The 25,503-nt window shown below is 49.7% G+C and overlaps 2 protein-coding genes and 1 long non-coding RNA gene across 3 annotated transcripts in view; 2 read left to right on the top strand and 1 right to left on the bottom strand.

Moving 5' to 3' along the window:
* The window catches only part of GNAO1 (G protein subunit alpha o1), a 164,783-nt gene extending 164,086 nt beyond the window's left edge, over positions 1–697 (top strand). The window contains exon 9 of the mRNA XM_029924516.1: positions 469–697. The gene's annotated coding sequence lies outside the window, so the exon portion shown is untranslated. The remainder of the gene's footprint in view (positions 1–468) is intronic.
* Positions 698–4,306: 3,609 nt separating this feature from the next.
* Positions 4,307–25,503, bottom strand: part of AMFR (autocrine motility factor receptor) — a 34,230-nt gene continuing 13,033 nt past the window's right edge. Inside the window, exons 8-13 of the mRNA XM_029924824.1 lie at positions 18,114–18,304; positions 16,290–16,393; positions 11,191–11,325; positions 9,377–9,460; positions 6,391–6,575; positions 4,307–5,763 (exon numbers count right to left, since the gene is read on the bottom strand). Coding sequence (XP_029780684.1) covers positions 5,616–5,763; positions 6,391–6,575; positions 9,377–9,460; positions 11,191–11,325; positions 16,290–16,393; positions 18,114–18,304 — 847 coding nt within the window. The 3' untranslated portion in view covers positions 4,307–5,615. The remainder of the gene's footprint in view (positions 5,764–6,390; positions 6,576–9,376; positions 9,461–11,190; positions 11,326–16,289; positions 16,394–18,113; positions 18,305–25,503) is intronic.
* LOC115280161 lies at positions 9,598–10,527 on the top strand. The gene is made up of 2 exons (XR_003903694.1): positions 9,598–9,731; positions 9,886–10,527. It is a non-coding gene; the product is annotated as an uncharacterized LOC115280161 (long non-coding RNA).

The raw sequence follows: 25,503 nt of genomic DNA, 5'->3' as shown, positions 1-25,503 counted from the left end.
TCGGGTGGCAGTGGTTGTTAATCTCAAGAATTTAGAAGAATCGTTGCTCCGACCAATCCACTGTCTCCTGAGTTTTCTTTATTCATGTTAATAAGGCGAGAGTCGGAGAATGGGAGACTTGGCCTGCTTTCTAGAGCAGCCGAGGAGAGGGGACCCTGAACATGGCTGAAATGCGCCTGCAGAGTTGAAGCCAGGCCCCTGGAGAAGGGCCCTCGGAGGGAGCAGGGGAGGGCCGGATATGGAGGCCTGACCTGAGTCGGGGGCCTGCAGGGCGAGGCCTCCCAGGGGGCCTGGGCTGGGCCCCCCTGGGTTCTCCATCCCTGCTGCAGTGTGGCCCCATCTTGCCCTACCCAGACATTATTAAAACATTCTAGGGTTTTTGTTTTTGTTTTCTTTTCTTGGTTGGTTGGTTGGTTTTTAAAATCAAAGAAAATGGTCAGACCGGACCCCTTATCTCTCTCTCTACAGACTGCTTCACGGACTCTTTGCTGTTGACGTTGATCTCCTGGTAGCATGACCTTTTGGCCTTTGTAAGACACACAGCCTTTCTGTATCAAGCCCCTGTCCAACCTACGACCCCAGAGTGACTGACGGCTGTGTATTTCTGTAGAATGCTGTAGAACCTGGTTTTAGTTGAGTCTTTACATTTAGAATTTGAAAGGAAAAAAAAAAAAGAACATTTCTCATGTGCTTTGTAGCTTAAAAAAAAAGGAAAAAGGAAAACTCACCATTTCATCCATGTTTGTCTTTTTTTCTTTTCTTTTCTTTTTTTTTTTTTGGAAATAAAGCAGCATACACATCTGCACCCGCACCCTCCCACCCCTGCCCGCCACCTCTATCCCTAGCATAGGGGGGCCCCCAGTGCACCCGCAGAGCCACCCCTCTTGGGGGCTTGGGTCCCAGGGAGCATGTTCAGGTGGCGCTTCCCAGAGTGCCCCCCACCATGTGCCCTGCCTGCCACCACCTGCTCCCTCCAGGTTTGCACAGAAAAGCACAGCTCTGACTGGCCAGTAGCTGCCAAAGAGTACCGAACAAACGTATATAAATAGAGCCCTTGTAGACGACAGTTTTCCCACAACCTCCTTTCTGCAGATTCCCTTTATGATTTCTCGCTTTCGTTTTCATTTTTGCTTTTATTTGTGTCCCGAAGAGCACGCCGCATCACCTACCGGCTCAGCTCTCAGAGTCTTTGGGGTTGTGGATTTTTTTTTTCCTTTGACATATTTGCTTCTCAGTCTCTCAGACGGATGCCCCCTTTGTGTGTGCGCCCCTCTCCACCTTTTCCTTGGTTCCAGTGACCTGTGTCCGCTCCTTCTCGTGTGGGGATGTTTGTGCTGCAGATAAAAAGAACAAAAAAAAATTTTTAAATACCACAAGATGGAAAACACAAAAAAAATTTTAAAAACAGATGGAATGTAGTGTTTACACGAAAGCCAGTTTTCATGATCAGTCCTGTCATTTCTACTTTGACTAGTATCCAAACCCCAGACCTCTTCACGGTGTCACTTTTAAGACTTACTATTTGCTGAAGAAGACCAGTCACGGCCATTTCAGATAAAGAGGAGGCAAAAAGACAAAACACACAAAAAAAATAAAAAATATGGAAAAAAAAAACTTGAAAAAAAAGGAAAAAAGAAAAAAAAAAGCCCACGGGTCTTTCTAAGCCTTTCTATTCCCAATCGGTGAGGTTTCTGTGATATCTTACACACTGCCAGTCTACTTCTCTGACTAATGGAAAATTCATGTGTAGCTCAATAAAGAGAATGTTTGTCTGTATTCTGAGTCTCTCACCCTCGGGCTTCATTCTGACGAGAGGGAAGGAAGGGTATGACTGGGCCACGGACGCTGGGGAGGCTGGCGGCCAGGGCTGGAGGTTCCAGACAAAGACTTTCTCCAGGCACTCCCTCCCCAAACCCAGACCTTCCCCACGTCCACACCCCCCTCAGCGCTGCCACCTAGGGGAGCCAAGTGAGCACAGCCTCCTGGGAGCAGGGAGGGCCCAGGGATTGGACGCCCTCTTCCTCCTGGCCGGCTCCTCCTCACCTAGCTGGTTCGAGGGGAGGGTGGGATTGAGGGCTGAAATGGGAAATAAATGGTGGGGTGGGGGTGGGGGTGGCAACGGCAGGTAATACCAAACTCTCTAAGACAGGAACCTGTTTCTTCCGTACCAGTGGTCCTACTGCAACGGGGGGATGGGTGGTCCTAAGAATGAGGCCAAGGTGCCTGGGTCTTCTGCACCCGAAGGGTCACACGCCTCCACACAGACATCTTTAAAAATCTCCCCTGCTGTGCCTGGGTGCCAGGCACCCACCGAGGGCAGATTGCACAGGGCGCCTGTGATCTGCACAGCCTGGCACCAGGAGCCCGATTCTCTCCTCCAGGCTGCAGCCCCACCACCGCTCCCCAAGCTCACCAGGTTTTTGCTGGAATAATCAGCCAAGTGCTCGAGACTGGGACCTGGAGGGGACACAGTCCAGCCAAGTCCCTGCATCGTGTCCACAGATCACTTGTCAGCCAAGCAGGCAGTGGTGCTACAGCCGTCCAGGGAGACAGGAGGGCCGGGAACCGGTCAGCTTGTTGGGACCCCTCTCCACACCCCACCAAATGGCAGTGCACCCACGGGCACACCAAAGGGTGTTTTGAGTTTAGTGGGGGTGGTGGTAGAGGTCCATTGCAGAGAGTCTGGGATCACAAGAACTGATCGAGCACCCTAGGCCTTCCTCCGCCAGGGCCACGCCTCCTGTCCAGTGCTTTTTCCACCCGCAACCCTCACCCCCCAACCTATTGCAGACAGGGGGTGCCCACCGCCATCTTCGGTGATGGCAAGGTTGCAATCATGGCCGCACACGTGACAGGACGCCGGTCTAGGGGGCAAACCAGGGCCGAGAGGGAAGATCAAAGGATGCCATGACTTTGTCTACCTGCATTTCCCCTCAAAGTGAGCCCTGTTCTAGAGTGTTCTTTCCCAACTTTCAAATAAGTTTTGTAGGTAAAACCAACAAGTTTCTTTGCCTTGTCCTTCTTCAAATGGAAGTCAGGAAGCATTGGGGGGCAAAGAGTATGGGGGTAAGACCAACTCAATGAGAACAAGGAACCTGGAGGCAGACCTTCTGCATCATGGCTTCTAGAATTCCCTGAGTGATTCTAACGCACAGTGGGGTTGGAGCCGCTTCTAACCTAATAGGAGCAGGGGCGAGGAGATGAGAGACAGAGGCTTCCAGGCGACGAAGGGCCTTCCGGGCAGGCTGGCCGTTACTCCTTGACCAGCTGGGCAGCAGGGCCTGGCCTCCCACGTCAGCAGGGGGGCTCAGCTTGCTTTCCACCCCAGAGAGGACATCTGCTGGCTAAAGAGAGCACGTTGTCGATACGCCAGAGGGAAATCAGGTCCACACGGCCACCTCTGATTTGTACCAGCACAAGACATTCACAAGGACTACCGACTGTTCTGTGGTTTGTAGAGGCCTCAACATTTGGGAGTTGGGGGGGTTATTGAGGAGAAACTAAGATGTCAGCAAAACAGGGCCTGTAAGGAAAATGGAGACAGCAACACAGATGACCTTCCAAAAGAGCCCAGAGAGGGCAGAGGGCAAGGGCAACCCGACCAGCACTCACACGGCGCCCGGCCGCACCTTGTTCTCCGCCGACCAACCTGAACCAGCAGCCTGCTTCCGCTCTGAGCGAGGGACGCTGCGCCAGGGCCCGGGGACAGCCAGGACACGGAGGACATAATGGGATGGGGACCCTGCCCAATGTAACAAGACCCTGGCCTGGCCTCCTGCCACCACCTGGTGCATCTGTCCCAGATGCCCCCAAGAAGTGACAAAAACCGAAAACGGTATAGTGCCCAGGATCCTTTGCTGTCTAATTGCAAAACCTAAGGGTGAATTTAGGACTTCTCCTCTTGGGTCATTTTAGGCTAGGGAAGGGGAAGGCAGGCCCCTACTTGGACCGCGGTCGTGCGGCTACATTCCAGGGTCTCAGGGCCTCTGCGGGGTGTCTCACCTCTCCCTCCTTCCACACGTCTCCAACGAAGGACGTGTGGGATTGGGGTCATCTTTTACATATGCAACCTGCAAGGTGTAAGGATGGGAAAAACCCTCCGAAAGGGACACGCAGAGCCCAAGTGGGGCCCGACTTTGGCACCTCTGGGGAAAACCACCTTAGCGGCCAGCCACACACACACACACTAGAAGAGTCTGCTTTTTATTATTATTATTATTACTGTTTTACAATAAAAACAAATCGCTATGCTCTCAGCAAAACAAAACCAATTTTTTTTAAAAATCACAGAAATGTACTAACAGCATTTCAAGGTAAGGCTTTTGAAAGATTTATTCAAATAAATTATCTCGGCCTAAACATTTACTCATTGCTCTCTTCAATTACATTTCAACATTCCGAAAATGTTCAGTTATGTAAAATACATTGAACTTTGCCAATCCTTTTAGATAATACTGGATTCTTCCCTGAAGGACTACCATAAAACTATGCTTTCAAACATTCAAAAAGAAAAATAAGAAACTTAATCCAATAGAACATAAAACTGAACTATGTAGCCTATGATTGCGTGTTTCAAATCCCGAAAGTTAAATGTGGGAAGAATTGGAACCGGTTCAGGACCTGGGTCCGCTCCGAGGCAGGTGGATTCAGCATCTTATCTTTCTGTGTTTAATTAAACCGACAGGAGCAAAGTCATGAAAATGAAGGGCTCTGGGGAAGACAGGTACAAAAGGTCCCTTATCTCTTCAGAAAGCCCTCCGACACGACTCACTCAGTCTGTAAGGCCCTCCTTTTCTCTAAAGGACCAAACCCACAGCCCTGGCACTGCCCACCTGGCATGACCGAGGAACCAGAGCGCTGCCGCTCAGCCCTCTCGGGGCCGCCTCCCCTGGTGTGGGGGGGACTCCAAGAGCGGACGGACTCTCAGGGGACTCATGAGCCGCAGGAGCACCAGTGTTTGCGGAAATAAAGCCGGCTTCAGACCAGGGCTCAGCAGTCAGTCCCCGATGTCCTGGGACACAGCAGGTCACCTCCTCACGGACCGCGGCCCCGGGCTTTCCCCTCCTCTGCTCCACATACCAAATCAAGAGTCCCTTTCCCCGAGGTGGCCCACCGGCCCAGGGCTCGGCCTGCAGCACTCCGAACGCCCCGCAGGCGAAGAGCTGGACAACAGAAACACCCTGTGGCGGAGGCTGCACATCTCCACACGGCTTTTTATGAATCCTGTCCCCCACCCCTTCCTGCCGGACTCGGAGCTGAAGCCACCAGCGTCTGCTGTGACCTCAACAAGCAGCAGTCACCTGGCAGTCGGGGCAGCCTGCTTCGAGTTTCTGGCTGCCCACTTCCTCTCAGCTGCCCCCCACCCCTAACAAGTCCAGTCGAAGCCAGAAGAGATCATGCCTAGAGTTAAAATGTGCGGTGGTTCTAACGGGAAGAGAAATGTCACATAGAAAGTATTACAAAAAAGGATTAAGTTTGTCAGCTGTCCAAACACTATTAAGACCACATGCTTTATACAGCGGCAGCACGGCCGAGCCCCTCCGACGGCGAGCAGAAGCGGGGCCGGGCCTCTGGCGGCGCGCTGCTTGGAGGAGGCGGCGGGCGGCCAGGGAGCGCTAGGACGCCTGCTGCTTCTGGAGCCTCCGCTCTGCGGCCGCGGCCAGCATCCTCCGGCGCAGGGTCACGGGGTCGGACGCTGTGCCTTCTGCCGAGGGGCAGCGCTCCGTGGCCGCGTCGACCTCAGAACTTCTGTTCAGGAAACGCCTACAAAACCCAAAGGCCTCGCGTGAGGGACGAGGGACGCTCTGGGACACACACGCGCAGAAACACACAGCTTCCCGGGCACCTTCGTGCGGTCACTGGGCATCAGCCCGTGGAAAAGACACCGTCCCCGGACAGAGGGGCAGGGGCTGTCTGCACCGGGGAGGAGGCCCATCAAGTGGCCTCCCGGCCCCCCTCTCTCCGGCCACCACAGGACCACCCCCGCCCCCCATGCTCCAGCGGCCATGTGGGCGGTGGCCTGCGAGCGACCGGGCTGGGGCTGGCCTCCCGGGGCCTGTTCCTTCAGCCCCACTTCTCGCATGGGTGCCGTAACGGTGCTCCCTCCGAGTCCGGAGAAGCAGAGGCACCAAGGGCTCGGGACATGCCGGCATTTGGGGGCTCCACTTTAAGTGTGGCCGAAGACGCCCCCAAGAGACCACAGGAGGACACCTGTTAGGTCTGGACCCTTTGCTTTTCCAAGAGAAGTTTGGAAACTGAATGTTTCGGGTGGTTTTTCATTGTTGGAATCTGCTTGAAAAGGCATGACGTGGGCCTGGCCTGACAAGGGTCTCTGGGCCACCGGGTTGGGACTGGACCCTTGCATGAGAGAGGGCCGGGGGACGGACTTACTTGCGCGCCTGCTGCAGGAGGTCATCCTTCCGCTGGACCAGCATGCGCTGCCTCTCATCCGCAGACTTGGAGAAGCGGCTGCCCCGGGCCTCGAAGTCCTCCCCCTCACTAGGCTCCGCCTCCACCTCACTGAAGTCCAAGGCCTCCTCCAGCCGAGGACTGAGGTCCAGTGGCACACGCGCTGTCTGGGCACAGAGGAAGCAGGGGGCCGCGGTGAGCACAGGCTGCCCGCCCTGAGCACCCGCGTGTTCTTCTGGACCCCCAGGGCGACAAGAACCACCAGCCTATGCCTGCCGGCTGGTGTGGCCTCCTAAAGGACTGCTGCCTCGGGCATGGGCACCGCTAAGGACGGCACCTGACTCACGCTGCATGTTCAAGGTCAGTGAAAGTGTTTGTAGATGATCGCCCATATGAAAAACACAGGCACCTTGAAACTGTCCTCTCAGAAAACAATAGACTTAACTCCAAGTTTACATTCTGGAAATTTTTTGTTCAACTCTACTAATTGCTCTAAAACTTAAACAAGTCTTACAACATTCACTGCACAAATTTTATACCCTCACTTGATTCTGAAAACAGAGGCAGGCAGATTAAAAAAGGGTAAATTGTTTTTGTTTGTTTGTTTGTTTGTTTTGAGAGAGAGAGAAAGAACATGAGCCAGGAAGGGGTAGAGAGAGAGGGAGACACAGAATCTGAAGCGGGTTCCAAGCTCTGAGCTGTCAGCCCAGAGCCCTATGCAGGGCTCAAACTCGTGAACTACGAGATCATGACTTGAGTCAAAGTCAGGTGCCTAACCAACTAAGCCACCCAGGTGCCCCTAAAAAGGGTAAATCCTAAGGATCTTTTTTAAAATAGACATACGATCACATGATTCTTTGTGTAACAGGATATTAACATGGGACTCTCTCGGTTTGGGCTGAGGCTCGGAACACTAAGGCAATGCCAGGCGCCCCACATACCTGGGCCAGTGCCTGGGTATTTGTGGACCTGCTCCCAGACAGACCCAGGCTGGCCAGTGCAGCCCAGCGCCCCCTCTAGGGGATAGAGAGCTCAGGTGGAAGAGGCTGAGAGACTGGCCCACGTGTAAGATTTCCTGTCGTGCGGCACTTGTTCTGCAACCTCACCACCCTTCCTTGCCTTCAGTCGATGAATGAGGGGACTTCAAGAAGGCCATGTGTCCAAACTCCTGTTCCCTAGAGTCTGGGGCCCCGGGAACTGGTGGTGACTAATACACCCAAGGAATCGAAGAGAAAGAAACGTGCTTATGGCAGGTAAAAAAAGGGGAGCAAGTTAAACTTCCACCGATGGTGAGGCCCCGCTGTGTGTCCTGCAGGGTGGCAGCGTGTGCTGCAGGAGGGACCCAGCCCGAGGTCGTTGAAACAGACTTTGCCCAAAGACCACTTGGAGGGTGATCTGGCCTCCACAAAAGGAGGGACGGTCAGAAAAGGCCACCCAAGTTCCCAGCAAGGACAGCTGAGGTTTCTGCTGCTAGATGGGACACAGGGGTCCCTCAGGCAAGGACTGTGACACACCCACACGTGTAGTGCAGCGCACAAACCCACGGTGGGGTCACGTGGCCTGTCCTACCCCGCCCTCCTCCTGAGCCCGACCCTGGAGGAGGGAGAAAGAGCAGCTGGTAAAAGGAGGAGACAGAGGGAAACACAGGCCCACCCCAGCCCGGCTGGCTTCCGAGCAGGCCTGCCTTCGGTACCAGCCGGCACAGTGAGCCCGTGCTCCTGCCATGTCGAGGACCTCGCGCTTCTTGAGCACGACTGGAAAAACACTACACAGCACGTTTCTTGTGAAATAAGTACATTCCCTTCACTGGGCTAGGGAACGTTCAGAAATCTTCCCACCAACTATAAACACAGAGTTGGGGATCAGGACAGAAATGGAACGCGCTCCACCCCCAGGGGCTCCCAGCCATCTAAGCCGGGCCGGCTACCCAAACATCCGGGAGGGCAAACTCAATTCCTCTTCAGCAGCCAGGTACCACTTCACAAATGGTGCATGATCCGAACACGGGTTTGGGAGCAAAAAATTTGACTCAACAATGGATTTGAGAAAGTCTGGTTTCTCAGGCTCCTTGTCTGCAGGGAAGCATGCAAGGTGCTCGAGGTAAAAGCAGCTTCCGTGGCACTCATCTGTTAGAGCCGCTGCTCTGGGGAAGACCCCTGAGCGACACTGGTGGACGACACGGCCCCCGTGTCAGCCCCCAGCCTCACATCACAGACACAGAAGCACGGACAGGCTTGTTTGGGGTATTCTCCAGTCTCTTAAGAAAGTTTCTGGAAAGTGTGGTAATTGATTAAGCAAATGGGAATCACAAAGGGTGTGAGCCGGAACCCCCAGGGTTGAGGGGCTGAGAGCATGGGGTGGGGGTGGGGGGCGCCTCTGGAAACCAGACAGAGGAGCTGCCTTTGGAAGGGGTACCACCTCGACTCACCCGAAGTGGATATCCAAGCCGATCGGGCTCCCAAGCACACCGCACACCTCCCCACCCCTACACTGCTCAGGGCGTCTTATTTGTGTGAAGTGCACGGAAGCACCGGAAATGCTGAGCTGGCCAAGGGAGGTGTAGGGGAGTAGACTTCAGCAGTTTCAGCTCAAGAGAGCCGAGCCCCAGCCTGTCCCTGTCTGGGTTTGGATGAGTCTGACTACCTCAAGTCTCACCCACGCCCAGTATCCCCCTGCCCCTCCTAGGGCTACTGTTCAAGCTCAAGGCGGCAGGGCTGGCCCAGGGATGGCATGACTCCATTCTCCTCCAGGTCCCAAGGATAAGGCCCAGGGAGTGGGCGGCAGGCCCTGGGTGGCATGGGCACAGCTGGGTTTGCTAACCTGACACACCGGAACAATGTGGCACGAGGCCTTCTCTGACAGCCCTGTCCGAGGCCTCATGGACATCGAAGGCAGGACTGAAGACCACCGTCGAGCACCACAAGACGGTCCCGGTCCCGTGCACAGTCACCCCCGAGTGCGCACTTACCTGCACAGAAGCCTCTCCCTCCTCCTGGTCTCCGTTTGGCCTTTCCACGGGACTGTTCAGTGCGGGCCTGATGCCTTCGGAGCGCTGCAAGAGAAACAGCACCACACACGGTACGGAGCTGCCCAGGGGCTTGCGGGACAGGGCCAGGGAAAACCTGGGGGGGGGCGGGGGGGGGCACTGGTCCCCAGTGCTGTCTGCACTTTTGACAGAGTCTGCAGCAGCAAAGAAATGAAGATGCTACTAAGATCGAAGAGAAGACAAGGGAGCCTGAGCCTGAGTTTGAGTTATCAACTGGCTCTGCATTCAGTGTGTCCTCAGTGACACTGACTGCACAACAGTGACAAGTCGACAGCAGGTAACACTGAAGAGTTGCAGAAACCCAACATAACCATCTCATTTATCTTAACGCCCCCTGGGAAGTAGGTACTGTCATTCTTCTCATTTTCAGCCAGTCTTGAGATCTTGGCCAATGCCACAGACGCTCTGGGGCCCTGCCCATGTCCCTGCAGGTCCTGCCATGTCAGTGCTGGATGGCCAATTTCTGAAATTCGTTACCCAAGAGCTCACTTCGGCCGCACAAGGTCACTTGCACCCCACCCCCTCCAGCAGTCACGAACCAGAAGCTGATGAGAAGTGGCGTATAAATGCCCCTGCTCGCCGCCGCTCTGGAGGCCCCGTGGGATCAAGCTCTAGGCATCCACAGGGTCACCCACTGAGTAACCACCCCTTCCTGGCCGCCTTCCCCCACCGCCATCTCACGCCCCACCTGCTGCCTGCGCTTCCTGCAACCTTCCCAGATGAACCACTGGTGCCCGAATCCTTGTCCCAGGCTCTGCTGCTGGATAATCCAGAGCCAACAGCCAGGTCAGACAGGGAAGGACAGAGAAGGCAAGTCTGACGTCAGCCATTTGGCACTCTAGGCTCCTCCTCTCTTGAAAGATTCTCAACTTTAAGGATTTTATTAATAGATTTCCATATATTCTTATACATGAAGTTGAATAATTTCTTGTTAAATGACTCACTGGTCCCTGGTTCTGCCAGAAAGCTTGCTTCGAAATGTCAGTACTGTGTCAAACCGCTATTATACACCTGAAACTAATATAACATTGTAGGTCGACTCCACTCCAATAATAAAAATGAGAGTAAATAAATCAAATGTTAATATTTCTTGTACCCATCAAAGAGGTTATATAATGGGCCAGGAAATGTGACCTTTTAAAACCAGCAGTACAAGCATCACCCAGCTGTTACAGCTATGAAAACCCCACCAAAGTGCAAAGCCAACCAGAGACAGACGGCATGGCCTCATAGAGCTGGGGGGGGGCGGGGCGGGCAGCTTCTGCCTGCAGCCAAATCTACCCTCCACCGAGTTTTATGGATACATTTTTGCCAGAACAGAGTCCGGCACATGCACTCACGTGCTGTCCGTGGCTACTTCAGCGCTACGCCGCACAGCGGGGACGCGACCATGGGGCCACGAGACCCACAAGGCCTAAGCCTGTCTGCCCTTCACAGAGAAAGGTTGCCGCTCCCTGTGCCGGAGGCACCAAGGCTATGACCTCCTGGCCTGGCGAGGGCAGGCTGGTCTGTGGTGTGTATCTGGGTAAAAAACTGCCCAAATACTCTTGTCCTTGTCTTAATCTGAGCCTCTTTGATGGGTCTGTCCTCAAATAAACTTTGGAAAGTGAGGAACTTCAAAGAAACCCTTCATCAAATCACGAGTGATATTTGGTTAAGTAACTAAAGAGTTCACCTACAGGATTCAGTCTCTGCGAGGACAGAAGCCACTTTTCAGGCATAAAACCCCAGTGTACCTGTGTGGGAAAAGGTACTTGAATCCGTCCTTCTAAAATGTTGTCCGTTGTGATTTCTACCGAGCGGGTCAGCTGGAGGTCCTGCAGCACGAGGTGGTACGGAACCTGGGGAAACATTTCTTGAATCTGATGAGCCTGTAGGAACACAAGTATGGAAGCGTTGGAAAACAGTCACCTCCAACAGTTACCCCCTGGGGCCGTGCCGTACGGCTAGCTCTGGGCACTGACCTTGGCCCCTGCCTGGAAAACACAGGCAAGACGCCTCTCTACTCTGCAGGTCGCCATCAAACCTCTCTCGTTCCAGCATTTGCCTAAGATGCCAAACAGGTAGCTGGGGACAGCATCGATTTCAAAATAAAAAGAGCACGGAAATCCTGCTGATCCCGAAACAGGTTCGACGAGAATAATCCAGTTTCAAAAAGTGTTCATCTTAAAGCTCAGTATACTTCAGGTATAGGAACGTGTTCTCCTTAAAGAATAATGCTGAAAAGGAGCAGACTTCTGATACACACCCGCAGGGATGGAATTCCAATGCATTAGGTTAAGTGAAAGAGCCTGGCTCAAAAGGCTATCACTGTGTAATTCCACTTATATGGCATTCTAGAACAGGCAAAATTAAAGGGACGAAAAACCGGTATGTGGCTGCCGGAGGTTGAGGGCAGGGAGAGAAGTGGTTATGAAAGGGCACGACGAAATGTGGGGGGAGGGGAGATGGCACCCATCTCTCCCTCGAGTACGGTGGTAGCCACACCGCCGCAGGAGTTTGACCCAATACACAGAATCGGGTACCACCAGGGGTGAATCTACCCTATGTAAATTATACCACCATCAGAAACAAACAGAAAAGATAATAAAGAATGTAAGTACGTAACACTAGAACTGTGGGTTTCAAACCGCGCTCTGGAAACGTCTCGGCGTCCACTGGGGCTCGGAGCGGCGTCTGTGTCTAGAGGAAGACCGCGCAGGTCTCTGGCATGCCACCACCCATCCTCGCATCGAGGCCCAGATTTTGTTTCTCAGGTATGTATATCCGCCTCACAACGCCTCTGTTCAGTTTTATTTGTGGAAAAGCCCCAATGACCACAAGAACAAAAGAGCAGGAAAAATGTGATTGCTTCAGAGGCACAAGGAAGTCTGCCACCGGGGGACACTCGGGAGCACGGTGCCGTCCCTGCACAAGGAGGGGAAGGCGCCCCACGTCAGGGCCTTGAGAGCAAAGGACCGGGCGAAACAGGCACAGGGCTCCGCTTAGTGTCTCACCGGGGTGAGACCCCGCCCCGCCCCCACTCCTGGGTCCCCTCGGGGTTGCTATGAACAGGCGCTGATCACTTTCCCCCCTCGTCAAATGCACATCAAGTGGAGAAGAGTCCATAACACCTAGACAATCAGGTAACATTCTTCTCTGCAATTCAACAGCTTCCCCTTCATTTCCCAAATAAAAATGTGCCTGAGATTCATTTCGCCAGACCAAAGCTTTTCTTCCAGAAAACCCAGTGAATGAAATATTGGATCTTTATAAAGAAATGTATGGTTCTAGTAAATTAATTATGCTAAAAATAGGCTATTCCGAGCCATCAAGGAGCTGGACAACGGCCAGCCAGGGCCTATCAGGGAATTCTAAACACACAACCCCAAGAACATTTCTTATTCCTGCAGGGTTACATGCCCGTGACTCTGACTGTTTAGGGAGCAGGTGAGGTGAGCCACTGCAGAGCTTTCAACGGCCACCAGACCCTGAGTCCACACGCAGAGCCTGACGCGAGCCGGTGGGTGGCCGCCCCACTGCAGGCCATCTATGCCCATCAGGATGCCACTCATGCACTCCGCTGACGTGGCTGAGGGCCTCCCTGAGGAAGCAAGAGCCAGCAGGAACCCAGGCCCTTTTCTGTGATTATTATGGTCAAAAACATACAACCATCTTAACCACTTTGAAGCGCACAGTGGGGCGAACCAGATGCATACGACCATGTGGCAGATCTCCAGAGCTCCGCCATCCCGCAAAACTGAACGCCCGAACAGCAGCTGCCCAGCGCCCTCCCCTCCAGCCCCTGGCAACCACCATTCTAATTTCTGTTTCTAAGAGTGAGACTAATCTAGAAACCGAATCAGTGTGGAACCACACGGTGTCTGTCTTTCTGGGATGGTCTCATTTCAGTCAGTAGATCATCCTGGAGGTCCATCCGTGTGGGGGCAGCAATGAGGTTTCCTGCTCTCTACAGGCCAGTGAAGACTCCACCGTATGCCTGTACCACTTTTCGCAACCCGTTCATCCATTCACCTGGGGGACATGCAGGCCGCTTCCGCCTCTTGGTTATCAAGAGCCAGGCCTTCCATTTGAACCATGTCTCAGTGTTGCCCTGGAGCTACCTCGTCCCCCTCCTAACAAAGGCCAATGCCTCTGTCCTGCTCTGGCTCCCAACCCTGCCCTTCAGCTCAGGTCTCTGATCTTCCATCTTTACTTTCCTGTTTGTGCTGCACCTTCCCTCCTCCCTCTCTAGTGAGCACTCCCATTAGCACCCTAAGCAGGCTTCCCAATCTATCTTTACAAAAGACCCATGGGGACTCAAAAGAAGTGAGAACAGAGAACAGAGAACAGAACTTGCACAGACAGGCCCACCACAGCATGGTGCCTGACAGCCCACAAGTGGCAGCAACCCAAGCTGCCCTCCCAAAGGAATGCCACTAAGAAGAAACTCTGACCCCTGCTACAAGGTGGACAAATTCGGAGGACATCGCAGCAGGCAGAATAAGCCAGTCACAGAGAGACAAACTGTGACTCCGCAGGTACTCCTGGGCAGGAGCCTGGGTGGATGGCCCAAAGGATGGGAGTTCGACTTCCCTGGATCCTCTCCTATAGCTTCTGATACTTGCGTATAAAGGACTTGTTCAAAAACCTTAAAACAAAATCTTAAAAAAGCCACAAGCTCCCCTGACACCATAACCCACGCCAGCTGCCAGGTCAACTGCTCTGCTCCCTTCACCAGCCCGCTGCCGGACCGCTCTTTCCTCGGCGCCCACTCGGCTCCCAATCTGCCCCAGCGTCCCACGGCTCAGGCTGCGGAAACCACCCGTTCCTCCGCAGCTAGCCAACCGCCACATTCCGCCAAATCCAACATGTCCTCCTCCGACCTCACCTTCTAAGAAACCCCCCCCCCCCCCCCCCCAAGCTCGCCTGGCACCTCCTCCTGGTCTCCCTCCTCCTCAGTCACCACGTGGCTCCTCCCTCTCTGCCAACCCTCAGTGCGGAGTCCTCTCCTCCTGTGAGCAGCATCCTCCCCCAGGGAGAGACCGGCTCCCCGTCGGCAGGACCCAGAACTGCCAGTGTCCACCCCCAGCCTGACCTCTTCCGTGAGGCCCAGATGCCGACGTGGTGTCTCCGTGTGGAAGGCTCACCTCCAGCTGGAGGGAAGGCCGAGGCCCCGTCCTCAGACCTGCTGCTGCCCATCCCGGTACCCGGGCCCCCGCCTGCTCACCCAAAGTGAAGTATTGTCCAGTCCTGTCAGCGCATCGTCCCAAAGTGTCTTCAAGCCGCCCCTTCTTTTCATTCTTGCTGCCAACGCCCTGGTCCACACCACCATGTCTCACCTGCATTACTGCACAGCCTCTACCTGGGCTTGCTGCTCCCATCCCTGCCCCTCTATACCCCAGTCTCCCAGGAGCCAATCATTCTGTTAAAGGTCCTGTCAGTCCCCTGCGGATGGAAAAAGGCCCGGACCAACCTTCTAATGCTTTCACAGTAAGATCTGCACTGAGTGGCCTGCGGACCCCTGCCAGGACCTGGCTCTACAATCTCAGCGAGGGGCACGGTCTTGGTCCCAGACTCACTAGGCTCCAACCACAGTGATCGCTCAGCCCCCAGGGCTTCCTCGCCTCATGGCCTTTGCACCATTAGATTCCACTGCCTCTTTGCCCCCCAGCTGCCTCCTTCTCATCCTTCATGTCTCAGACGCAGTATCAGTCCCTCAGCAAGAACTACTCGGACACCTCCACTAAAACGGCCCTTCCCTCCAGCTCTGCCTCGTTTCCAGCCTCCCTGCCTTCGGAGCGGAGCGCTCGTGGCATCGCAGCGATCTTACTTGTCTATGTTCCTAACCAGGCTCCCCTGCTGGAATCCACACTTCCCGGGAGTGGGGCCCACATCCACCTGGTTTACGTGGCAGGCGCCGTGCAGCCCTTCACCCTGCACTGTGCCTGGCGCAGGAGCGGACTCTCAGTGCAGGTTCGTCAAGTAAACACATCAGGATAAAGGAATGAATGACAAATGGACCGCTGCCTCTCTGAGGGACTGACCAGGCTCACCCAGGTCAGCCGGCAGCCCTATCTAAGCAGGACCAAGGTAGTTAGCATTTCAACAGTCCTGCATTCATCATCACAACGAACACTAAATCCCAGTGATAATGACATAGGTTTCTCTGAAACAAAAATACATGCCATATGGCGAAGCTTTAGAGAAATACAAAAGCTATTTGAACAGTATCCCTGAGCTAACAGTATGCGTGCCTCCGTATCTCAAGGTATATAGATATATGCGCATACCCACAGACGTGTGTGTGTGTGTGTACACTATTTGGGAGAAGAAGGGGGGGGGTCAGAAAACACATTAGCAGGCCTCATACAGCTTTTAAGAAAAGGCCTATCATTCTCTCCAGTCACTAAGTCTCAAATCAAGCAGAATCCCAAGACTGGCCTAGATCACAGCAGAGCGAACCTAGCAGTGTGCAGAAATGGACACATGGTCTGCCGTACAGCTAAACTGAAAGCTGGGGTACCTGGGGGGTTCAGTGGATTAAGTGTATGATTCCTGACTTTGGTTCAGGTCATGATCTCATGGTTGTGGGATCAAGCCCCACATCAGGCTCTATGCTGAGCATGGAGCCTGCTTTGGATTCTCTCCCCCCACCAAAAATAAATAACACTTAAACTGAAAGCTGGTTTCCAAAGCAGTTTCAAATTGTAAAACACACGAACTGAAGTGGTCCCAGTACTTAAAGAGCAGACCCCTGAGAATGCTGCTACTCGGCCAGAGGGGGGCGCACAGCGCACACTGCGTCCAGCACCCCCAGATCACTAGCCACCCCGAAGCGCGTGGCGGCCCTTACCATCGCATTCAGCTGGGAGTTGCTGGCCTGCGCAATGCCTAGGATGTTGGTGGTGTGCATCACCTCGACGGAGAAACTTGGCAGCCAACTCGCGATCCGGGACCCTAAGACAAATGAGAAACCAGCACAAGTTAGAGATCTTGTACCCTGTGTGGTCCGGCCTAGGGTCGGCCACTCCGGGACCCCAGCGGGTTCCCCTGCACCAGCCTTTTGTACCAAGGATGTCACGTGGACGAGCCCACTGAATCATGGCTGTTTTTATCTCCACTTTACTCTTTTCAGAGACGACTCGGTTCCCATGGTCTTTCATCCCAAGGGCGCTCGGAAGTCAGAGGACTTGCCCAAGAGCACACAGCTTAATTACGGTGGATTTACAACCAGACAGTGAGGTTCCAGACTCCTTTCCAGAGGCCCTGGCCCCACAGGCCACTCTGCCCTCCGCCTGGCACAGAGGGAAAGCTTTCCAGGCTCTAGAGCTGATACAAGAGAGGGGCTCGTGCTCCTGTCACACTGTACGCAAACACTACCCACGTGCAGACTTCCGTTACACAATTATTTTCATGAGGTATTTTCTACTGCATCGTGTGATTTAAAGACCTTGCTTTTCTGATTCGAAACTATTTTCAAGGAGTGCCACAACACAGGCTTGTGGGCTAAATGCACCAAGCAATCTGCTGCTTCTGCCACCTCCCCAAGAAAAGGGGGACCCTAAGCTAAAACGCCCCCAAGTACTGGCTGTACAATCACGTGATATCAAGCCACATGCTCAGGGGGTATTTTGCTTTCCTTCACAAAAAGCACCGAGGCATGGAATATAAAAACAGGTTCCATGGCTGTCTCAAGGTTTTGCCCAACAAAATGTGCCAGTTGAAAAACTGAATTCTTATGTCATGTCCTTACCAGGGAGAAACAAGGTTGACTTTTCTATCTTGACTACATTTTTAGTAAACATTTGTAAAGTAACAGATTATACAGCTGGGCCCTACGGGCAAGATCTGCTGGCATATTTCAGAAGTCCTACCTGGCAGAGGCCTTAAGCGAGAGCCAAGGCTGCCTCTCAGCCCTCCGGCGCCTGAGGCCCAGCCAGCCACGCGACCTCACCTCCCGGCTCAGAGACCGGAATCGACCACCCTTGATCTTCCTATGAGGGGTCTCACCAACACGCCATGGCTCCCACCATGCTCCACCCCCAGCAACTCAAATCACAGATCAGAAGAGCACTCCTCCTAACAGAATCCCAGGGATGCCTGTTTCACGGAAACAAACATGAACTCATGGAACTCAGTGGCATCAGAAGGGATGGGAATCTGCAACAGCGATTCCAACATGAATTAAAGAAGGATGATCAACCAGCCCCTGGTGTGGGGTCCATGGCTTCAGAATTTTAAGTGAGGTTTCTACAACAACTCCTCTCAAAACTGCTGAGAGGCAGAATATTCATATTTTATGGACGAGGAAAGGGTTCCAACTCTGATTCTGCTGCTGGTACTCACCAGAAAGTCTACTCCATGACCCTGCATAAGTACTACACCGATGCAATAAATTATTAGCAATGGCTAACTATCATTAAGTGTGGTCCTCAAAGGCCTAGCTGAGTCAATATTTGCCCCCCCCACTCCCCTTCCTCCCCCACCCCCATATTCAGAGTATCCAGCAAATGCCTGGCACAGAGTAACTCCCCAGTGCTATCCATGCCTACTGAACATTTTCATTTGAGATGGAAATATTTCTATTACACTGGCCTACACAGGGCATTTATCAGTAAACCAGCATCCCCTTAGAGGAGAAAACCCCTTGGGTACGGTTTTAGAGGTTAGAACTAACCATCAAAATGGAAGAAGTGATTGTGTTGGTTTAAGCGAGGTCGGCCTTCGGCAGCGGCTACAGGAACCAAATTCTCATCCAAGTTCTCTCCTTGATGGTCCTCCCGGGCCCGGTTATTGTCAGCAATATTAAGAGACATTCTGCACGTTGGGCAGGAGGTGTCTTGTTCTAGCCAGGAACGAAGGCAGGAGCTACCAGAAAGTCCAAAATAAGATATCCTTAGCATTTTATGAGAATTCACCAGAAGTACTCTGAATGTAGCGAATGTGCTGCAACGTTAGCTTCTATTTACCAATAGTGAAATTTAATGTTGAGAAACGTCTGTTGACAGTACCTCTTTACTCATATACTTCCAGTGTGTTCTGCTGTGAACATTAATCCATCAACATATGTGATCACCTACCGAGCTCCTGGTCATGAGCCTTCTTCAGTAAGACCCCATCACATCTTTCTTTCCAACTCCATTGACGACTTTGAAATCCATGTGGCTGAATCACCCAACACCCTAGCCTCTTATGTCTTTGAATCTTCTACTCCAACAGTCTATTCTCACTCTGCTTCAGCTACTCACTAACACGGTCACAATCTGCCTTCTCTTCAAACTCTGGACTTCAAAGACCTCACTCAGACTGCAGCTCCTCCCCTCCCAGCTCACTCCCAAGACCATTATTTGCTAAGAGCACAGTTGCTGAGATAGCTCATCCAGCGTCACAATCCCTTGTGTCCTCACCCCGTCCTCACCTCATCTACGTAAGACCCCTCCCTCACACCTGCCACTTAGCTTCTCCAGCCCTCTGCTTTCCCAATGAGGCTGGAAGCTTCTTCTACACCCTCTCTCAGAAGATGACAATACCCTGATTATGCCAGACACGATAACTGCTTGTGCTGACACTAACAGGAAGTGTATTACCAAAACCAAGAAGGTGGGATGAAGGGATCTATAATTTTCCTTCCTATTCTATAACAACACATGACTTTCTTCTAAGATCTCAAGAAGGCTTCCCACCCCATAACATGTTATCTCTCTTCTAAGAGTTCAAGGAGGGACTGAATAAGAAGTGCTCACTTCCTCGGGGTCATTTTTAGTTTCTGGGGACATGGGCACAACAAAAGTTATGAAGGAGAGCCTCACCCTAATGTGATGATTCCCAGAGCCTCTGGCAACCTATCAGTATTTAGGTATCAAAATTCTCCCTGGGGCCAAGATGGAGCTATATGTGACTGTGCCTGCACCAGAAGAGTTTATGACAGTAATGTGACAAAACACTGAATATGTACAGCCAACGCTATCACATTTGAAATATACATCACCTATATATGAAGTATTTGTTTGTGATCATTTATTTAAGTCATCCAAATCAATGATCATGTATTTTAAAAATGTGTTTCCCTTTCCCATAAGTAAATAAAGAAGTAGATAATTAATAATACAAGTCCACTTCCCTAATGAACACCCTTAAATCACACCACCAGTAAAATTAGCTTTGTGTGGGACTACAGAAGTATGTTAAGATCCTGGGCGCTCTCCAATAATGCCACATTGTGACACACTTTTCATAAGCAAACCTAATTTCATATTCTGTGAAAACCTCCCACATTAAATATAATAGCCTGAAAACTCCAAGGTGAGGACTAGATCCAGTTGCCTTAAAAATAAAATGCTGGACTTTCACAGCTAAAGAAACCAAACTTTAGAGAAAACATGTATTTTTCTAACTGTAACAATACTCTATTGAAAGAGTATTTCTCCTCCTTCTAAGTGATACCGCAATGTAATGGAATACTTGTCAGACTCCAAATGAAATCTTGCAAAGATATCTTCTATCAAAGCAAATTATCTCGCTATACAATCTGCTAGAATCTAGACATTTAGTTTTATCACAGATTAAAATGGATTTGCCCTTGATCACTGCAGTGTTAAGCCGTGACAGCCCGCTTTTCTTTCTGTAGTGCAAGTGCCTGCTTTAGGCTTTGACTGCCTCGGCCTCCACTTGGAAGATGACTGTCCCTAATACACACACTGCCAGCCACATGACTAAATAGAGAGCTAGCCCCCCCCATTTGTTTTAGACATCTTGGTTGATTTTGAAAATTGATCAAGTGGATAGAACTTATCTTCTCTTTCTGTGTTTTTTAAAATTTTTTATGCTTTTATTTAATTTTTTTGAGAGACAGAGACAGTGTGAGCAAGGGAGGGTCAAAGAAAGAGGGAGGCACAGAATCTGAAGCAGGCTCCAGGCTCTGAGCTAGCTGTCAGCACAGAGTCTGACGCGGGGCTTGAACCCATGAACTGCGAGATCATGACCTGAGCCGAAGCCAGACGCTTAACTGACTGAGCCACTTTCTGTGCTTTAAACTCCTATTCTTCTGTTTTAAATTCACCAAGAAGGAGTGAGCCCAGGAAGCCCTAGGCCTCCACCCTCCACCCTAAATAAAAGCAGAACCCCAGCCCGACACGTTCATCCTACCCATAATCTCACTGTGTGGCCCCAAGATGCTATGTGCTTCCTAAGACCTGTGACTATAAAGATTTTTCCCCAAAGTTTTATAAGAACCACAAGGGCCAGCGCAGCCAGGCTGAGATCAGCGTAAAATAACAATCATCCCACAACCCCACTCCCGTTCTATCAGCCGAAGCTACAAAGTAGGGCAAACCAAGAGGTCCTAATTAATGCGTTGCTCATTCAACCAAGGCAGATGAGTGTTTTAAAATTAAACCCTTCAGCAATTAGAAAATACTAAGACAAATGAAATAAAAAAACACAACATACCAAAACTTATGGGATGCAGCAAAAGCAGTGCCTTGGAGGCAACTTTTACAACTAAAAATGCATAAAAAGAAAAAAGATTTCAAATCTACAGCCTAACTTTGTATCTTACAAAACTAGAAAAAGAGCAAAGAAACCTACAGCCAGAAGAAGGGAGAAAATAATAAAGATTAGAGCACAGGTAACTGAAAATAGAGAACAGAAAAACAATGGAGTAATCAATAAAACCAAAAGCTGGTTCTTAAAAAAAAAAATCAACAAAATTGACAATTCTTAGCAGGACTAAGATACAAATAATTAAAATCAAAAATGAAAGTATGAAAAAAGAAAAAGAAATGGAAGTAGGACCATTAATACCAACCTTACAGAAATGGTAAGGATTATAAGAAAAAACTATAAATAATTGTAACCCAACAAATTAGAGAATATAGATAAAATGGGCAAATTCCTGCCAACAAAGAAATTACCTAAAATGATTCAAGAAGAAACAGAAAATTGCAATAGTAAAGAGACTGAGTCAGTAAAAAAATCTCCCAGAAAGGGAAAACTCAGGACCGGATGGCTGCCCTGGTGAACTCTACCAAATATGTAAAGAAGAATGAACACCAGTCCTATCAAAATCTTCCAAAATATAGGAGAGAAAACTCCCCATCACATACTATGAAGCCAGCATTAGACTGATTCCAAAACCAGACACACATACCACAAGGGAATTGCAGATCAGTATCTCTTATGAATATGGATGCAAAAACCCTCAACAAAACACCAGTGAACCAAACCCCAACAGCACATTAAAATGATTACATACCGTGAACAAGAGGGATTTATCCTAGGAATGCAAGTGTGGTTGAACATGAGAAAATGAACCAGTGTAACAAACACTAGAATGACAGGAAAAAAAACATAGAAAAAACCATATGATAATCTTAATAGAGGCAGAAAAATCATTTAACAAAAGTGACTACTCTTTCTTGATAAAAATACTCAGCAAACTAGGAATAGAAGGCAACATCCTTAACGTGATAAAAGACATTCATGAAAAACCCATAGGTAATATATTCAATAGTAAAAGATGAAAAGTTTTTCCTCCATGCTCCGGAACAAGGCAAGGATGCTTGTTTTCACTGCTACTACTCAGCACTGTGCATCAAGTCCCAGCCAGAGCAATTAGGCAAGAGAAAGAAATAAAGACTTCCAAATAATAGAAAAAGTAAGTAAAACCAGCTCTGTTCGCAGATGATATGATCCTACTATAGAAAATCCCAAACAATACACACACACACACACACATACTACAATAGAGATAATCATCGAATTCAGAAAATTTGCACAGTTTAAGAGCAATGTGTAAAAATCAGCTATGCTTCTACACAGAGGAAATAAATAATCCAATCAGGAAATTAAAACAATTCCATTTACAACAGTATCCAAAAGCATAAAATACCTAGGAATAAATTTAACCAGGGAGATGAAAGACTTGACACTAAAAACTACAAAAGATTGCTAAAAGAAATAAAAGAATATCTAAATAAAAGAAAAGATATTAATGTTCATGGCTTGGAACACATAATATTCTTACAATAGTAATACTCCTCAAAGTGATCAACAGATTCAACACAATCCCTATTAAATTGCAATGGCCTTTTCTGCAGAAATGGAAATATGGATCCTTCAAATTCATACAGAATTGCAGGGGCCCCAAACAGTCAAAACAATATAGAATAAGAAAAAGATGGGGTTCCTGGGTAGCTCAGTTGAGCATCCGACTTCAGCTCAGGTCATGATCTCATGGTCCGTGGGGTCGAGCCCCACATCAGGCTCTATGCTTACAGCTAGCTCACACCCTGGAGCCTGCTTCAGATTCTGTGTCTGTTTCTCTCTCTGACCCTCCACTGTTCATGCTCTGTCTCTCAAAAATAATAAAAATAAATAAAAAAGGGAAAAAAGAAAAAAAAAGTTGGAGGACTCACCATTTCCCAGTTTCAAAACATACTATAAATTCACAGTAATCAAAACAGCATAGTACTAGAATAAAGATAGGCATGTAGGCCATTGGACTTGAGAGTTCAGAAATAAACCCAAACGTCTAAGGCCAATTGATTTCAACAAGGGTCCCAAGACCATTCAATAAGGAAAGAAGAGACTCAACAAAAGGTATCAAAACAACCGGATAACCACATGCAAAAGAATGAAGTCAGACCCTTCCCTCACTTCGTGTATAAAAATTAACTCAAAAAAGGGGCGCCTGGGTGGCTCAGTTGGCTAGGTGTCTGACTCTTGGTTTCAGCCAGGTCACGATCTCACAGTTCATGGGTTCAAGCCCCGCATCAGGCTCGGTGCTGACAGCTCAGAGCCTGGAGCCTGCTTCAGATTGTGTGTCTGTCTCCCTCCCTCCCTCTCTCTCTCTCTCTCTCTCTCTCTCTCTCTCTCTCTGCCCCTTACCTGCTCATACTGTTTCTCTAAGATGAATAAACATTTAAAAAAAATTTTTAATTAACTCAGAATGGATCAATGACCCAAATATAAGAGCTAAAACCATAAAAGTACTAGAAGAAAACACAGGGGTAAATCTTCATGACCTCAGGTTTGGCACTGGATCTTAGATTTGACTCTTAAAGTATCAGCAACCAAAGAAAAATAGGTACATTGGAATTCATAATATTGAAAAATCTGTGTGCATCAAAGGACATTGTCAAGAACCTGAAAAGAAAAGCTACAGAATGAGATATTTGCAAATCATAACATCTGATGAAAGTTTAGTATCCAGAATTTATAAAGAATGCTTACAACTTATCAACAAAAAGACCAAATGGCCCAATTCAGAAACAGGCCAAGGACTTGGACAGACATTTTCCAAGAAGATATACAAATAGCCAACAAGGAGGATGTTCGACATCAACGGTCATTAAGGAAGTAAAAGTCAAAATCCCAACAAGATACTATTTCCCACGAGGATGGCTATAAAACAGAAAAATAAACATGAACTACAGAGTGTGAAGCAATTAGAACCCTCACACACTGTTGGCAGGATATAAAATGGTGTAGCTGCTGTGGGAAGCAGTTTGGTGGCTCTTCAAGAAATTAAACACAGAAATATATATGAGGCAGGAATTCTAAGGTGTATCACCCAAAGAATTAAAAACAGGTACTCAGATACTTGTTTACAAATTTGATCACCACAATATTTGCAATAGCCAAGTGACAGAAATAGCCGAATGCTCATCAATAGGTGAATGCGTAAATAAGTTATTATAAAATTATCAAGGTTTTAATTCAGCCATACAAAACGGAATGAAGTGTTGATAGCTGCTGCACCTTGGGATTTGAAATCATCTGCGCAGTGAAGGAAGCCAGTCACAAAACAAACTGTCCATAATAGGCAAATCCACAGACAGAAAGCAGACGAGTGGCTGCCCAGGGACGGAGGAGGGAGAAATGGCAAGTGATTAAGGAGTGTGGGGTGTAATTCTGTGATGATCGAAAACTTGTGAAACTAGAAAGAAGTGGTGGCTGCACAACATGGTGAAATGCACCACATGTCACTGAACTGCCCACTTTACAATGTTAATAGTATGTTGTATGACTTTTGTCTTAATCAAAAAAAGTAAATCTGAAACTTAACCTAATCATGTGCTTTAAAGTACACTCTTGAAGTTATTCTTCCCAACCGTCTCCCAGCAACTTTGGAGAAATGTGTGTGGATTCTCAGGTCTTCTGATCTCAATTAACAGCAGTGCTGGGCGTGCAGCTGCACAGTCACGAAACCAGGAGAATCCCTGACAACTCTTCTATTCCTTTCTCATGGCTGATCCATGATCCGTCCACTGCTCCCCACCCCCCTCCACCGGTGCGGCGTGGCCCAAGCAATGACCTGTCCCCTTTCCCTCTGGCCCTCAGGCCCCTGCAGGCTCTAGCTCCTGCTTGCTTCTTCTGCATCAGCAAATGCCACTCCTTCTTGTGATCCAAGTCCCGGTCACACCGGTTCTCTTCCCCTTCCTTCCACACACCTCATTTCATCCTGCTAGAGGATCCCTCTCCTTTTGCTGACTCAACTCCCACTCATCTCCAAGAGTCACTCTGTCCAGGCTTGAGTCAGATCCCTTTGCTACAAGCTCTAAGAACTACGTTCCTTTCCCTTAGAGCACTTAGTTTATAATTCAGAAATGTGTGTTTAATTCATGTTCATCTCCTCTATTAGGCTGTAAGCTGCACGAAAGCAGAGATCATGTCTGTGATCCCAGACCCCAACACAAGCACCCAGCACACAAAAATTCTATCAATAAATGTGTTCAGTTACTGATACTCCAGCTCCAAACCCCTTCCAATACTAAAACAGGAGAAGAAAAATGATTTGGTGATCTAAAATAAGGCAGGTTATAGATATAAAGATGAAAACTTTCTCAATATGCAAAAATGATCACTCCCTGGGAGAGGAACAAACCTGTCCCCACTCAGAACTGGTGCAATCGTTAGGATTTTCTGAAGATCCTGCGTTATCCCTGATAATAGAGTCACAGCTCTTCTGGACTGTTCCGTGGTCCTGGTCCAGTCCTCAACTCAGCCAACTTCGCTGGTGTGTTTGTTGCTTTTGTGTATGTGCAAAATTGTCTTGTGTGCATGTG

The sequence above is a fragment of the Suricata suricatta genome, chromosome 16, assembly GCF_006229205.1.
Source record: "Suricata suricatta isolate VVHF042 chromosome 16, meerkat_22Aug2017_6uvM2_HiC, whole genome shotgun sequence".
Classification (NCBI taxonomy): Eukaryota; Metazoa; Chordata; class Mammalia; order Carnivora; family Herpestidae; genus Suricata; species Suricata suricatta.
Note: the sequence above shows the minus strand (reverse complement) of the source record. Positions and strands in the feature narration are given on the sequence as shown.